This window comes from Pseudophryne corroboree, chromosome 9 (genome assembly GCF_028390025.1).
Source record: "Pseudophryne corroboree isolate aPseCor3 chromosome 9, aPseCor3.hap2, whole genome shotgun sequence".
In the NCBI taxonomy this organism is placed as follows: Eukaryota; Metazoa; Chordata; class Amphibia; order Anura; family Myobatrachidae; genus Pseudophryne; species Pseudophryne corroboree.
Window position 1 is genome coordinate 148494302 of NC_086452.1, and position 15868 is coordinate 148510169.

At 46.1% G+C, this 15868-nt stretch overlaps 1 protein-coding gene across 2 annotated transcripts in view; it reads left to right on the forward strand.

The window, feature by feature from the left end:
• The first annotated feature begins 359 nt into the window (after positions 1-359).
• Positions 360-15868, forward strand: part of LOC134957733 (uncharacterized) — a 249114-nt gene continuing 233605 nt past the window's right edge. Inside the window, exon 1 of one of the 2 annotated variants that reach the window (XM_063939848.1) lies at positions 360-541. In XM_063939848.1, the coding sequence (XP_063795918.1) occupies positions 477-541 (65 nt within the window). In that variant the 5' untranslated portion in view covers positions 360-476. The remainder of the gene's footprint in view (positions 542-15868) is intronic. The other variant, XM_063939846.1, reaches the window with a different exon arrangement.

The following is a 15868-nucleotide window of genomic DNA, read 5'->3' on the forward strand; positions in this document are numbered from 1 at the left end:
TGATTTAAGCTGTTTTTTAGGTTTTTTGGAAAAAAACACCCGAATCCAAAACACACCCGAATCCGACAAAAAAAATTCGGTTAGGTTTTGCCAAAACGCGGTCGAACCCAAAACACGGCCGCGGAACTGAACCCAAAACCAAAACACAGACAAAACCCGAAAAATTTCCGGCGCTCATCTCTATAAGCAAGGCATATACAGTATGTGGGATTAAGCTGTAAACCTGCACAGTGACTTCACAAGGAAACACTTATCTGCCATCTCTGTCAACAGCAAACTCAGTGTATTGAAGGATCTCCATGATCAGCCTTTGTTTACTTGCTGTACATTGCTGCTCTTAGTTTAAGGGAAGCGTTCACCTTTAATGCTTAGCTACCAGGCAGTGTTACCTGAGCAGAAAGCCAGAAACTGATCTCCGTTGCCCTACAAGAGGTCTCACTTTCAAATGAAAGGCACAGAACTCACTCATTCTCTTAATGCAGAGAAACAGAGAAGATATGCTGAAGCCCCAGAGAAGACCTGCCAGACATACAGCAAACAGGTACTATTATTAGATGCTATTTACAAAGCTATTTGTACAGTATCTCCCATTTTAGATGGACATTTAGATTTTCTTTTGCACTCATCTGTCTGGAAACCAGAAAGCAATTGGAAGAGGGATTACTACTACTGTTGGCACAACCCTTTCTTTATAAATCACCACAGTGATAAACAATAAACTATTTTCTTACGTAACCTTAATAGTTTATAGTTGTTGTCTTAGCAATATTTAGATTATGTAGATGACAACTGTCCTTGCTTTACAGAAAATGGCACAAGGAGAAATGTATGAAACCTTGGAGAAAGATAAAGTACTAACCATTCAGCTTCTGTCATTTCACAGACCATTTGAAAAATGTTAGGAGCTAATTGGTTTGTACTTTATCTCTCTCCGAGGTTTAACAAATATCCCCTACAGTTCCTAAAGATTTTTCTCTTACGTCCTAGAGGATGCTGGGGTTCCATTTAGTACCATGCGGTATAGACGGGTCCTTTGGGAGCCACTGGCACTTTAAGAGTTTAACAGTGTGGGCTGGCTCCTCCCTCTATGCCCCTCCTACCAGACTCAGTTTAGAAAATGTGCCCGGAGGATCCGGTCACAGTTGGGGGGAGCTCCTAGGAGTTTTCTTAGTTTTATTGTTTTCTAGAGTTTGTTATTTTACAGGCGGGCTGCTGGCAACAGCCTCCCTGCTTCGTGGGACTTAGGGGGCGGGGGGTGTAGTGTCCAACCCAGAGAGGTTAATGGCCCCTATCTCCGCTGACAAGACACTGAGCTCCTGAGGGTGATGATCGATAGTCGCCCGAGGCGACCGCTCACTCCAGCAGCATGCTGCCACCCCCTAACGGAGCCAGAAGAAAGAAGAGTGGTGAATCTGACGCCGGAGTCCCGGTAAGCAGGTCCCCGGCGGGAATGGCGGCCCAAGGGTGGGAGCGCAGCTCTGACAGGCTGTGCTCCGGAAGGCTCAGCAGCACAATGTGTACGGCGTTGCGAGGGGTGTCCTGGGCCAGCGCGATACCCTACACTGGTCAAACATAGCTTTCAAGGTCTAACCCACTGTTTGCTGCAAAAATTACCTCAGGCCAGTATAATCTCTAAGTGCGGGAAAACGCGCCATTACAGGGGGTGGAGCTTCTCCTCAGAGCGGATCCAGCACTAACCAGCACCATTTTCTCCCTGCAGACACACGCTGACAGGGAACGCTGTCCTCCACATAACTACACTGAGGTAACAGGTGTTATAAACAAGGGGGGAGTGATATTATGCACTAGCTACCCTGTTAAGGTTACGCTAGTCAGCGGGGTTTTAATCTTTATAAAAGCCTATAAGGGCACGCTGTGGCTGGCTTCTTGTGCTCTTTGACTCTCTGAAGATATTCGGGGGGGGGGGGGGGGGACTGTGTTGACATTTTCCTGTGTATGTGTAAGCCACTTTACCATGTTTAAGGGACTTTGGGGGTTATTGAGTTGATCGCTCGCTAGCAGTTTTTAGCAGCCGTGCAAACGCATTGTCACCACCCACTGGGGAGTGTATTTTCGCTTTGCAGAAGTGCGAACGCTTGTGCAGCAGGGCGCCTGCAAAATCTTTTTACGCAAAACAAGACCAGCCCTGTAGTTACTCTTCGTGTGCGTTGATTCTAACGACGGAGGTACGGCTTTTGACGTCACACACCCACCCAGCCACGCCTGCGTTTTTCTAAGAACTCCCTGAAAATGGTCAGTTGACACCCACTTCATTTCAATCTTCCTGCGTTCGGCAGTGCGACAGGAATGTTCCTTAGACTCTGTGCAAACCCACGATGCTCATTGTACCTGTACGTCGCACCTGCGCATTGCGGTGCATACGCATGCGCAGAAATGCCGATTTTAAGCCTGATCACTGCGCTGCGAACAACGGCCGCTAGCGATCAACTCGGAATGACCCCCTTTGTCCTGTACTGCAGAATGTATATCTTCTCCTGGGGAGTTTATACCATGCTCAAAACTGTACTTATCTCAGGCTTCGGTGGCAGTTCCCCCTGGGGTAGCCTCCATAAGGTGTACTTTAAAATATATTGCTTCAAATATATCCCATACTGGATAGAAGCCGCAGTTTTGAGAAGTGTGGGGTTTCAAATCCCACTGCTGTGCCTTTCACCCCAACTCCGTACCCTAGAAAGCGTACACTTGTCCATATAATGCATATTTATGAGGGGTCCAACATATGTTTGAGGCTATTAGGGATGAGGAATATTATTATATGTATATAATGAATGCCTTCCCACTGGGTAGGGCGTTAAACTCCTTATTTGTGAAAACCTGAGTACACCCAGAGTTATTATCCACACCCCTTTAAAGTGTCTAAATTGTCAAATATGGTTGTCTTATCTGTCCCTGGTACAACCTCCATAAAGGCTGATCACCTATTGAGACTAATCTCTAATACTGTACACTGCTGCAGGTGTGACTCAGAGCAGTGGCGCACCAAGGGGGGGTTTCCGAGTACCCAGAAACCCCCCTCCACTTAAATTTTTTTTTTTTTTTTTTAGCTGCATGAGTATTATTAATGACTGTCTAGCGTCCTCTGCAGCCTGCTGTCTTCCTGGTGGCACTTGCAAGTGCAATAAAAGTTTACTTTATTTTAATTATAGTACATATATATCCATGTGCCTACATATATACACATGTATATACATACATACATACATATAAACACACACACACACACATATGATATATATATATATACATGTGTATATATATGTGTACTGTATGTGTGTGTGTATATATATATATATGTATGCATGTTTAATATGCTATGTATATGTGTATATGGGTTCACTACGATCTCCCGGCGGCCGGCCTCCCGGCGACCAGCATACCGGCGCCGGGAGGCCGGCCGCCGGCTTACCAACAGTGTGGCGAGCGCAAATGAGCCCCTTGCGGGTCGCTGCGCTCGCCACGCTACGCGCGCCACACTATTCTATTCTCCCTCCAGGGGGGTCGTGGACCCCCACGAGGGAGAATAAGTGTCGGTATGCCGGCGGTCAGGCTCCCGGCGCCGGTATGCTGGTCGCCGGGAGCCCGACCGCCGGCATACTGAAGACCACCCGTGTATATGTATGTGTGTGTGTGTATGTATATATATATATATATATATATATATATGTGTGTGTAGATATATGTATATATATATATATATATATGTGTAGATATATATATATATATATATATATATATATATATACACACACACAGACACACTAGTTTTACGGACCCAGCATATACTGGGTCACCTCAGTCCCCACCCCCGTGATTGGCTCCGACCAGTTCTGGAAACCCCCCCATGCAAATCCTGCGTTTGCCACTGACTCAGAGACCCACTTTTGTATACATCTCTGGGGCTCAGGCTCCTTACTTGATGATTTAGATTCTATGTGTAGAAGTGACTTGTACTTATTTCTATGTCACATACAGGATTCTACAGGCTTCACGGCTAGACGCCATGGAGGAGATTGACCTGCATAACACAGAGATCACTGCTCGGGCTGTTTTGACACGCAGGGGACGGTGGCTACACCAGTGGACTGCGGATACAGAATCCGAGTAAGGTATGACAGGTCCGCCGTTCACAGGTAAGACCCTGTTGGGAAGCACAGGATATGTGGATATCCATGTCAACTGCGGGTAAGTCGGTATGTCTTCCTTCCGCAGCTGCACAGACCAGGAAATTATATCCTACACCTACACTGCAATTCCTTCGAACATGATTCCACATATTCCTCCACTTCCTTAAGAGGACGTTGGGGAAATCCAGAAAACCTGCGCCGCCAGGTTCCCAGGGACGGATTTCAAATTTGGCCTTTTTCAAACCCTTCAGTTTGTTGGTGGACCTCACTGCCTGGGGATCAGGCAGGTGGGAGCGAGACTAAAGAGATTCAGTAACACATCTGGGCGATATTCTGTCTAGACCCCTGGAAACAGTTGGGTTGCCCAGGGGTGCAGACTAGAATTTCTAGTATTCCCGCCTCACAGATTATTCAAATCAAGCTTACTAGCTTCTCAGGCAGAAAGTGTACTACTGCTGGAAGATATAACATTTGTCAAACTAATGTCATTATTCCAGTTCCACCTCATTTACGTAACAGAGGTTACTATTCAAACCTGAGGTCATTAATTCCCTACTGGTGGGTGTTCAATTTGGGATGGAGTCTGGGAGTGGTGATCTCTGCTCGAGATGTAGAGGAATTCCTGGTATCCCGGGATATCAGGGGTGCGTACTTCACCTTCCAGTCTGGCCGCCTCTCTAGGCCTATCTAAGGTTGCACTACAACTATGTCACTTCCAGTTCCAAACATTAAATTTGGCTTCTACGTAACACCGGGGGTGTTCATCAGGGCCATGGTAGCCTTTATACTCCCACTCCAAAACCAGGAGTGGACATAATTCTATATCTGGGCAACCTTAACATCCTCCAGGGAGATGTTGTTACGGAGTGTTGCTCTCTCAAATCAACTGTCTTGGGATCTTGGATGGATCCTGAAGCTTCCAATTTGGCATTTGAAGCCGATAAGGAGGCGTTTTTTCCTGGGTATGATTCTCAACATGGAAGTGCAGAGGGTGTTTCTACCAGTGAAGAAAGCGTTGGTGATCCAATCAATGGTCCGGGATGTCCTGATGCCAGCCCGGGTATTGGTTCATCAGTGCATTCGCCTTCTGGGGAGTGGACAACTGGGAAGCAGACTTCCTCAGCAGACACGATCGCCATCCAGGAGAATGGGGCCTCCACTCAGAGGTATTCGCAGAGGTAACAAGCCGATGGAGTGTACCTCAGATAGTCATGATGGCCTCTCACCTCAACAAGAAGCTTCAGAGGTACTGTTCCAGGCCATGAGACCCACAAGCTGTGGCGGTGGACGCCCTGGTACCTCCGTGGGTGTTCCAGTCAGTGTAAGTGTTCCCTCCATTTCCACTCATCCCATGGATTCTCAAACTAATAAAACGAACAAGCGTTCAGGCGATCCTCATTGCTCCGGACTGGCCAAGAAGTGCTTGGTACGCGGATCTTCTGGAGTTACTGCTGGAAGGTCCGAGGCCTCTTCCTCTTCGCCAGGACCTTCTGCAACAGGGGCCGTTTGCTTATCAAGACTTACCACGGCTATGTTTGGCAGCATGGAGGTTGAACGCCAGATCTTAGCTCGGCAGGGCTTTCTGAACAAAGTCATTCCTACCCTGATACAGGCTAGGAAGAGGGTAACGTCTACACATTACCATCGCACTTGGAAAAAGTACGTGTCTTGGTGTGAATCCAAGAAGTTTCCTTTGGTGGAGTTTCAACTAGGACGGTTTCTCCTCTTTCTGCAAGCAGGTATGGTTGTGGGCCTATGCTTGGGCTCCATAAAAGTCCAGATTTTGGCCTTGTCTATTTTCTTTCAGAAACAATTGGCTGCTCTCCCTGAGGTTCAGACTTTCTTTATAGGGGTTCTGCACATCCAGCCACGCATTGTGCCTCCTACGACACCTTGGGATCTTAAGGTGGTGCTGCAGTTCCTGCAGTCGGATTGGTTCGAGCCTTTACAGGAGATGGACGTCAAGTTTCTAACTTGGAAGGTGGTCACACTGTTGGAATTGGCATCTGCTTGACGGGTGTCGAAATTGGGGGCATTTCATGCAGGAGCCTCTACTTGATTTTCCATGAAGATAGAGCTGAGCTCAGAACGCGTCAGCAATTTCTTCCAAAGGTTGTGTCGGTTTTTCACTTCACCAACCTATTATGGTGCCAGTGGCTACTGATGCCTCAATTACCTCACAGTCCTTGGATGTTGTGAGGGCTTTGAAAGTTTCTGTGAAGAGGACTTCTCGTCACAGGTAGTCGGACACTCTGTTTGTCCTTTATGATCCCAACACGGTTGGGTGTCCTGCTTCTAGGCAGACATTTGCTCGCTGGATCGGGTTTACTATCCAGCATGCTTATTCTACGGCAGGCCTGCCGTGTCCAAGATCTGTTAAGGCCCACTCTACTCGTACAGTGGGTTGTTCCTGGGCAGCTACCCGGGGTATCTCGGCTTTACAGCTTTGCCAACCAGCTGCATGGTCGGGGTCGAACACGTTTGCAGAAGTTCTACAAGTTCGATACTTTGGCATCTGAGGACCTAAATTTGGTCACTCCGTTCTGCAGGATCCTCAGCACTCTCCCTCCCATACTGGGAACTTTGGTATAACCCATGGTACTAAATGGAACCCTAGCATCCTCTAGGACGTAAGAGAAAATAGGATATTAATTACCTGCCGGTAAATTATTTTCTCGTAGTCCGTAGAGGATGCTGGGCGCCCGCCCAATGCTTCATTTTCCTGCATGCTACTTGGTTAAGTGTTGGTACAGCTGTTGCTGTTCCTCTTTCATGCATGGTTAGCATGGTTTCTACAGGTTACATGCTGATTGGCATGGTTGCTTCCTGTTTCATGCTAGATAACATGTTTCTTCGTGTTGCATGATGGTTGGCATGATTTCTTCATGTTTCATCCTGGTTTGCATGATTTCATGTTGCCTGCTGGTTAGCATGGTTTCCTCATGTTACCTGCTGGTTGCAGAGGCGTAACTAGGGTTTTTGGAGCCCAGGGCAAGATCAATAATGGCGCCCCCCCCCCCCAAAAAAAAAAAAAATACAAAAGGAAAGTATGTGCACACGCCACTGGCGCACTCTGAAAAAAATGGCCATAAGGGGGGCGTGGACACTGAAAATAGGATGTGCCAACATGACACGCCAGCTGTTTCATGTCATACTGGGAACATTCTTTATAATTCCACATGAACCTTACCATCATCATCTCCTACACAAATAGATGTCACTGTGTATAAAGATGTCTGGATGTGTATGTATAGATGTAGGTGCAGTGGTTGAAGTGGAAGTTTTGAAGTAAGGGTATGGAAAAGTGAAGGGTGTAATTATGCGCGCGCCTAGCTCCGGAAAAGGGGGCGTGACCACTCAAAAGGGGGGGTGTCCTTCAGTGTAGTAGGACCCTTATACTATCTAGTACTGATTATACTAGTACTAGACCTTATACTATTCTTATACTATTTATTACTAGACCTTTCACATTATAGCACACAGGATGACCCGAAATTCACATTAAAGCACACTGAATGAGCCGAAATTCACATTATAGAACACAGGATGACCCGAAATTCACATTATAGCACACAGGATGACCCGAAATTCACATTAAAGCACACTGAATGAGCCGAAATTAACATGATAGCACACAGGATGAGCCGAAATTCACATGACAGCACACAGGATGACCCGAAAATTAACATTAAAGCACACTGAATGACCCGAAATTCATATTATAGCACACAGGTTGAGCCGAAATTCATATTATAGCACACAGAATGACCCGAAATTCACATTATAGCACACTGAATGACCCAAAATTCACATTAAAGCACACAGGATGACCCGAAATTCACATTATAGCACACAGGATGACCCGAAATTCACATTATAGCACACGGGATGACCCGAAATTCACATTAAAGCACACTGAATGAGCCAAAATTAACATATTATATATATATATATATATATATATATATATATATATATATATAAACGATACAGGCGGCACTCGGAATACACTGCACAGCACAAGCAGGTAAGTAATAACGTTTCAAAGTTTATTCACCTCTTCATCAGATTACAAACATGAAGTACAAGAAACATACCTTTATAGCATCTCCCCACCTCGTGCACTGAACTCAGTCGGAAACGCCTATTACTGACGTCACCAGAATGAGCCGCGTCACCCGGGCAATGTATACAAACAAAACCCAAAATACAACCCATAAGTGGATAATCAAAAACATTTAAAAGTATACGGATACCTAGCATCAGTATATAAAAAAGAAAAGTATGACCAAGTGAAATAATACAAAACAAACATATACAAATAAATACAAAAATGGCACAATGAAGTCACCCTCTAACTGAAGGTACATATAAAAAGCAGCCATTATAGTCACACAGATAATGAATTAGTAAACAAAAAATAAGTACTCATATTAAATATAAAGCATTATAAAATGACCTATATTTCACAGAAAGCAGCGAAGTCCTAACGTTTCATTAAGTCCCTTTGGTGCCAGCGTCTGAAGTTCAAAAATCCAACGGGATTCTTATCTCAGTAACCGAGCAGACCTGTCACCCCCCCGAAGTCTCTCGGGTTCATGATCAATGATCATGTACTTAAGTGTAGCAACACTGTGCTGTGCCAGAGCAAAATGCCGGGCGACCGGTTGGTCGCTATTCCCGGATAAAAGGGCATTCCTAATCGCTAGTTTATGGTTAGCCATACGCTCACGCAAAGTGCGGTCAGTTTTGCCTACATAACACAGCCCGCATGGGCACGTAATAAGGTAGATGATGAATTTAGTGGTGCACGTAACCCGATGATCTATCGAGTATCTACGTCCACTATGAGGATGGGAGAAAAAAGAGCCAGTGGTCATGGATGAGATGGTGATTAAATTTAGACAGAGGGGATATCCTATGGATACTTTATTGTCAGCTAAATCTAGAGCTTTGAGCATGAATAGAGAGACACTACTAGCAGCCAGACGCAAGAAATGTGATAGGGAACGACTACCGTGGGTAAACCATTTTAATACACGTAGCACTTCCATTTCTAGAACGGCAAAAACTTTGTGGCCTACTGTCGGGACAGACAAGGATCTAAATTTGGATACGGTGTCCATTATGCCCACATACACGAGGGATAAAAACATCAGAGATTGGATTATGAGAACGGACATTACTGGTCTATATACGGCACAGAGTGAACAAAATTTTATGGCACTTAGAAAAGGGTGCTTTCGGTGCCTTAATTGCACCACATGTAGGTCCATGACCACTGGCTCTTTTTTCTCCCATCCTCATAGTGGACGTAGATACTCGATAGGTCATCGGGTTACGTGCACCACTAAATTCATCATCTACCTTATTACGTGCCCATGCGGGCTGTGTTATGTAGGCAAAACTGACCGCACTTTGCGTGAGCGTATGGCTAACCATAAACTAGCGATTAGGAATGCCCTTTTATCCGGGAATAGCGACCAACCGGTCGCCCGGCATTTTGCTCTGGCACAGCACAGTGTTGCTACACTTAAGTACATGATCATTGATCATGAACCCGAGAGACTTCGGGGGGGTGACAGGTCTGCTCGGTTACTGAGATAAGAATCCCGTTGGATTTTTGAACTTCAGACGCTGGCACCAAAGGGACTTAATGAAACGTTAGGACTTCGCTGCTTTCTGTGAAATATAGGTCATTTTATAATGCTTTATATTTAATATGAGTACTTATTTTTTGTTTACTAATTCATTATCTGTGTGACTATAATGGCTGCTTTTTATATGTACCTTGAGTTAGAGGGTGACTTCATTGTGCCATTTTTGTATTTATTTGTATATTTTTGTTTTGTATTATTTCACTTGGTCATACTTTTCTTTTTTATATACTGATGCTAGGTATCCGTATATTTTTAAATGTTTTTGATTATCCATCTATGGGTTGTATTTTGGGTTTTGTTTGTATACATTGCCCGGGTGACGCGGCTCATTCTGGTGACGTCAGTAATAGGCGTTTCCGGCTGACCCGCGACTGAGTTCAGTGCACGAGGTGGGGAGATGCTATAAAGGTATGTTTCTTGTACTTCATGTTTGTAATCTGATGAAGAGGTGAATAAACTTCGAAACGTTATTACTTACCTGCTTGTGCTGTGCAGTGTATTCCGAGTGCCGCCTGCATCGTTTTTCTGTGTAGGACCCGTGGCTAAGTGCGGAGTCAAGGAGGGCACCGGAGCAGTATTGTACTTTGTGTGAGTGCTGCCACCAAGAACTGTATATATATATATATATATATATATATATATACATACATACACACACTCACAATTGTGGCGGCACTCGGATATAAATACAGTTTTACTACAACAATAGTAGCGGGGGTGACTTGCCTCTGCTCTGTGTATACCCCCACCCCCTATTCTATGTCTCTCTTTCTGTGTACCTCCCCCCATTCTATGCCTCTCTTCGTGTATAGTATACCCCCCCTATTCTATGCCTCTTTGTGTATAGTAAACGCCCCCCTCTCCCCCTATTCCATGCCTCTCTTTGTTTATAGTATTATAGTATACCCCTCTACCCCTATTCTATGCCTCTCTCAGGCATAGGGGAAAGGGGGGGGGTATACTATAAACAAAGAGAGGCATAGAATGGGGGAGAGGGGTATACTATAATAATATAAACATAGAGAGGCATAGAAGAGGGGGAGAGGGGGGATAGTCTCTTTGTGTGTCGCTGTCTAGTGTTACCCCCCCTTCTCCCTCCTCACCTCTCAGCGGCAGGCAGAAGTTCGGCCTCTTCCCCTTCATCCTCCTCCGACTCCCCAGGGGCCTCCATCACCGGCCGCACCGGGACCTCTGCAGCGTCTTCTGCCTCCTCCGCCTCATCGCTGTCCTCCTCACACCCGGCAGTGGCCTCTCCTCCGCCATCGTCTGTGGGTGCCGCCGGCAACAGCAGGCCCGTCGCCCCATCCCCGCAACAACAGGCTGTCCCTCCTCAGCACTCAGCGGCAGGTGGAAGTTAAGGGAGCGTGACGCTGGCATCGCGGTCACGCTCCCGGCAGCAGCAGTAACGCTGCCGAGCACCACAGTGGTTCTTGCTCGGCGGCGTATAGGTGCGCTGGCAGTGGCGGCAGCAGCGGGCAACGGCTGTGGGCGGTCAGGCGGTGGCGGCTGTGGGTGCGTGGGCGGGAGCAATGCCCTGGACGGCGGTGCGGGCGCCCCCCTTAGCTGTGCCCGTCACGGCGCCCAGGGCACGTGCCCTGCTCACCCTACCCAAGTTACGCCTCTGGCTGGTTGACATGGTTTCTCCATGTTGCATGCTGGTTACCATGGTTTCTCCATGTTGCATGCTGATCAGCATGGTTTTTCGATTTGGTGTGAGCTGGTGTGTATCTCACCACTATCTGTATTTCCTTCTCTCGAAGTATGTCCGTCTCTTTGGGCACAGTTTCTAGACTGAGTCTGGTAGGGGGACCATAGAGGGAGGAGCCAACCCACACTATTAAAGTGCCAGTGGCTCCCAAAGAACCCGTCTATACCCCATGGTACTAAATGGAACTCCAGCATCCTCTGCGGACTACGAGAAAAGGATTTACCGGTAGGTAATTAAAATCCTATTATTTCTGATTGTGTGTCTAGCAATTTCCACAAAAAAAAGTAATGTTTTCTAATTCCTAGGCCAGTATTCAATTCCGGGGGAAGTGCAGTCACTATGTTCACCTGCGCTAATCTCTGAGTATTAGGCTCGGGACACACACAGTGGTACTGGCTGGAAGGAGTCTGCACAAGGCCTCCTATGCGGCTGTCTACACATATGCGATGGTGCTGCAGCCACTGGATCCAACCGCAGCATGCTGCGATTGAGCCGGATGACAGGATTTCAAGTTGAACACATACATTTGACTGTATGTGTTCACACAGTGCAGCTGTGCTGCGCAATTTTCTATTTGAAATCCCGTCCTGGCACTGACCGGATCCTGTTCTGCGGCATCCAGCAGAACAGGATCCGCGTGAACACAAAACCCTCCTTCCGGCCAAGAGGGTCCTGCTGAATGGGACTTGCTGTATTGCTATTTGTGGCCCCAGCCTTACGGTACAGCAATATTGCAGACTTTCCGTGCGCACCTCTGTGAAGTGTAAGAAAAGCTTAGTGACACTGGTGGCTGCAGAGTGCAGGAGAAATAGTTGCAATGCCAGAACTTTGCGGCCTGCGCAGCTAATTAAATTACAACCAATGAGTCAAACTCACATAATTAGTAGTCCTTTTCACAAATGTTCTTTCAAATAAAATCCATTCAAAGAAATCAGCAAAACACAGCTTGTATTTGAGAAGAGTGTTGAGAAACTCTGATATTCCATGACGAACTCGGGGTACGTCAAGCTCACCATTAATATGACTATGACCCATGATATTGTTACAGTAAATACGGATCACACAATTTTGTATCATGGCCCTCATTCCGAGTTGATCGGTCGCAAGGCGATTTTAGCAGAGTTACACACGCTAAGCCGCTGCCTACTGGGAGTGAATCTTAGCTTCTTAAAATTGCGACCGATGTATTCGCAATATTGCGATTACTAACTACTTAGCAGTTTCAGAGTAGCTCCAGACTTACTCTGCCTGTGCGATCAGTTCAGTGCTTGTCGTTCCTGGTTGACGTCACAAACACACCCAGCGTTCGCCCAGGCACTCCCACCGTTTCCCCGGCCACTCCTGCGTTTTTTCCGGAAACGGTAGCGTTTTCAGCCACACGCCCCTGAAACGCCGTGTTTCCGCCCAGTAACACCCATTTCCTGTCAATCACATTACGATCGCCGGAGCGAAGAAAAAGCCGTGAGTAAAAATACTTTCTTCATAGTAAAGTTACTTGGCGCAGTCGCAGTGCGAACATTGCGCATGCGTACTAAGCGGATTTTCACTGCGATGCGATGAAAAATACCGAGCGAACAACTCGGAATGAGGGCCAATAAATGATAGCTAGGGTACAATGAAATTCTGAAATTGCAAAATGTAATGTTGTTTTACGCTGCTTTTCTTGTATTAGACAGCATTGTCATTTTAATGGACAGTTTTTGCTAGATATAAACTAACATAAATGTAATAAAACGTAATTAGTGTGTAAAATGTGGTCAAATTTAGGTTTGTTTAGGGTGCTAAAAATAGACTTTACAAATACAGCAGTTTCCATTTTCATACATGCTGTGAACAATGGCGCCTAAAGGGAGGGAGTGGGTACTGTTTGCCCGGGCTTGTTGAAGGACCCCTTTATAGTGCTGCTGAGGGGGACAAAAGCCCCACTGCAGTACATGGTGCCACAAGCCGGGTCAGTTGCTGAGCAGTGCAGCTGCCGGGGACAAATGAAGAATAAGCTGCGCGAAAGGGGCATGACATGTTCCGCCCAAACGACATGTCTAGCTCCATCTATGGGTGTGTCTATTGCCAGTCAGGGGTGTGTCCTGCAGTAGAAGGTGAAGGCTTCCTTTTACACTAACTCAAGACCCAAATGCTGATAGTAGGAAGGGAAGAAACTGGGTACTGAGTGGCACAGGAATTACCTGCCCCCAGAGAGAGAACTTACTGAGAGCCATGAATGGCTGCGAGTACCCTTTCGGAGTGCAGTTAATGCCTGTGACACTCAGCACCCAGTTTCTTCCCTTTCTCCTGCCCAGCCACCATGGACCCCAGTTCTGGTTTATTTAATTCCCTTACATTTATACTGGCCACTGTGGGGGGTAGAAGACGCCAGCACTACTGCTGATGCCGCCTCCACCCTCTGCTGACACTGCCCCTGCCACCTCTGTACACACTAGCCTCCACTCAGACTGTTCTCCTGTGCACTGCAAGCTAGCGGCCACCGCTTCCCTCAACCCCGCAATGGCCAGCCTTTAAGTAACACGACATCATGCGGCATGACATTGTGATGTCTCGCATGCAAGCCTGCGCCGGCATTTCCGGACTGGCGCATGCGCAGTCCTCATTCTTACGGAGGGACAATGAAAAATAGGGAGGATTAGCAATGTTTGCATGGCAGCGGGAGGCTAAATTAAAACATGGAAGCCTCCCACTGAATGCAGGAGGATAAGCAAGCCTGGGCTGATAAAAGGTTGAATGCAAGTCAGTTTTGCAGGCATATCTTGCATATTTTTGCTCTGCGCATCTTAACTTACAGCTGAAGTGGTGTAACGCCGAGGTAACTGGGCATTCACAGCTAGCTAAGGGCCTAATTCAGACCTGATCGCACCCCATTCACTTTGACCCAGGGGCCTATGTGCACCGCACACGTTGCACTCATTATAGATACGCCAATGATTAAGCTATACTGAGAATTATTGTAGAAATGAAAATCTTTTCTATAGTAAGGGGAATATTAAATGTGTAAGATGGTGTACTTTGGGGGTAATTCAGAGTTGATCGCAGCAGCAAATTTGTTAGCAGTTGGGCAAAACCATGTGCACTGCAGGTGTGGCAGATATAACATGTGCAAAGAGAGTTAGATTTGGGTGGGTTATTTTGTTTCTGTGCAGGGTAAATACTGGCTGCTTTTTTTTTACACTGCAATTTAGATTTCAGTTTGAACACCCCCCACCCAAATCTAATAGGCCCTACACACTGGCCGACATCAGCCAAAGATATGAACGATCTCGTTCATAAATGAACGAGATACCGTTCATATCTTGGAGTGTGAAGGCTCCAGCGATGAACGATGCGCGGCCCCGCACTCGTTCATCGCTGGTCCCCCGTCGGCTGTACATGCAGGCCAATATGGACGATCTCGTCCATATTTGGCTGCACTTCAATGCAGCCGGGTGATGTGGGGAGTGAAGAAACTTCACTCCCCCCATCACTGCCCCTCCGCCGTCGGGCAGCTTGGCTGCGGATCGGCCAATGTGTAGGGCCCATAACTCTCTCTGAACATGTTATATCTGCCTAACCTGCAGGGTAGCATCTAGTTTACCTTTGTGGATAGGACCTTTCCCATAACCCCCTGGGTCCATGTCACAATCTATTTGGAATAGTAATGTAGGTGCTGTAAGGGCGGAAGTTCTCTCCTGCCCTCTCGTTTTGTCACTTCCAGATCCTGAGCATGAAGGTAACATAGACACAACTCCCCTGCAGTGCACATGCTTTTGCCCATCTGCTAACAAATTTGCTGCTGCGATCAAATCTGAATTAGGCTCTTTGATGTCTATATTATACATCAGTGCATAGTGTGTAGCTAAAGAGATGACTATTACCAAACAAAACTACATTGGATGGCAGGTGTATTGTTGGCTGTTATTACATCAAATTATACATTTCTTTCCCTGTGTTGTCAACAATATCTGTGATGAATTTACTGTAATGCTTTCTATAAGCTTATTAATAATTGCAAAGTCATTACTGCTTTCTACACTGATGAAATAAGCAGATCCACAGCAATCCTAAATTCAGTATAATAATCTGCAATACTGTCGGCAATAGTAGTATCTAAAATTATATTGTAGCTCTTGTTCATGATGTTTAATTGGATTCTGGAAATGCACTATAAAAATAACTAATCATAGATAGCTGAATCACTATTAGAATACACATTAGTGTTGATTCACTACTTAAAGGCAATGGGGTAAATTTACTAAGGTGGGAGGTTTTTTTTTTTTAGAATTGGTGATGTTGCCCATAACAACCAATTAGATTCTATCTATTATCTTCTAGAAGCAGCTAGATAAATGTTAAGTAGAATCTGACTG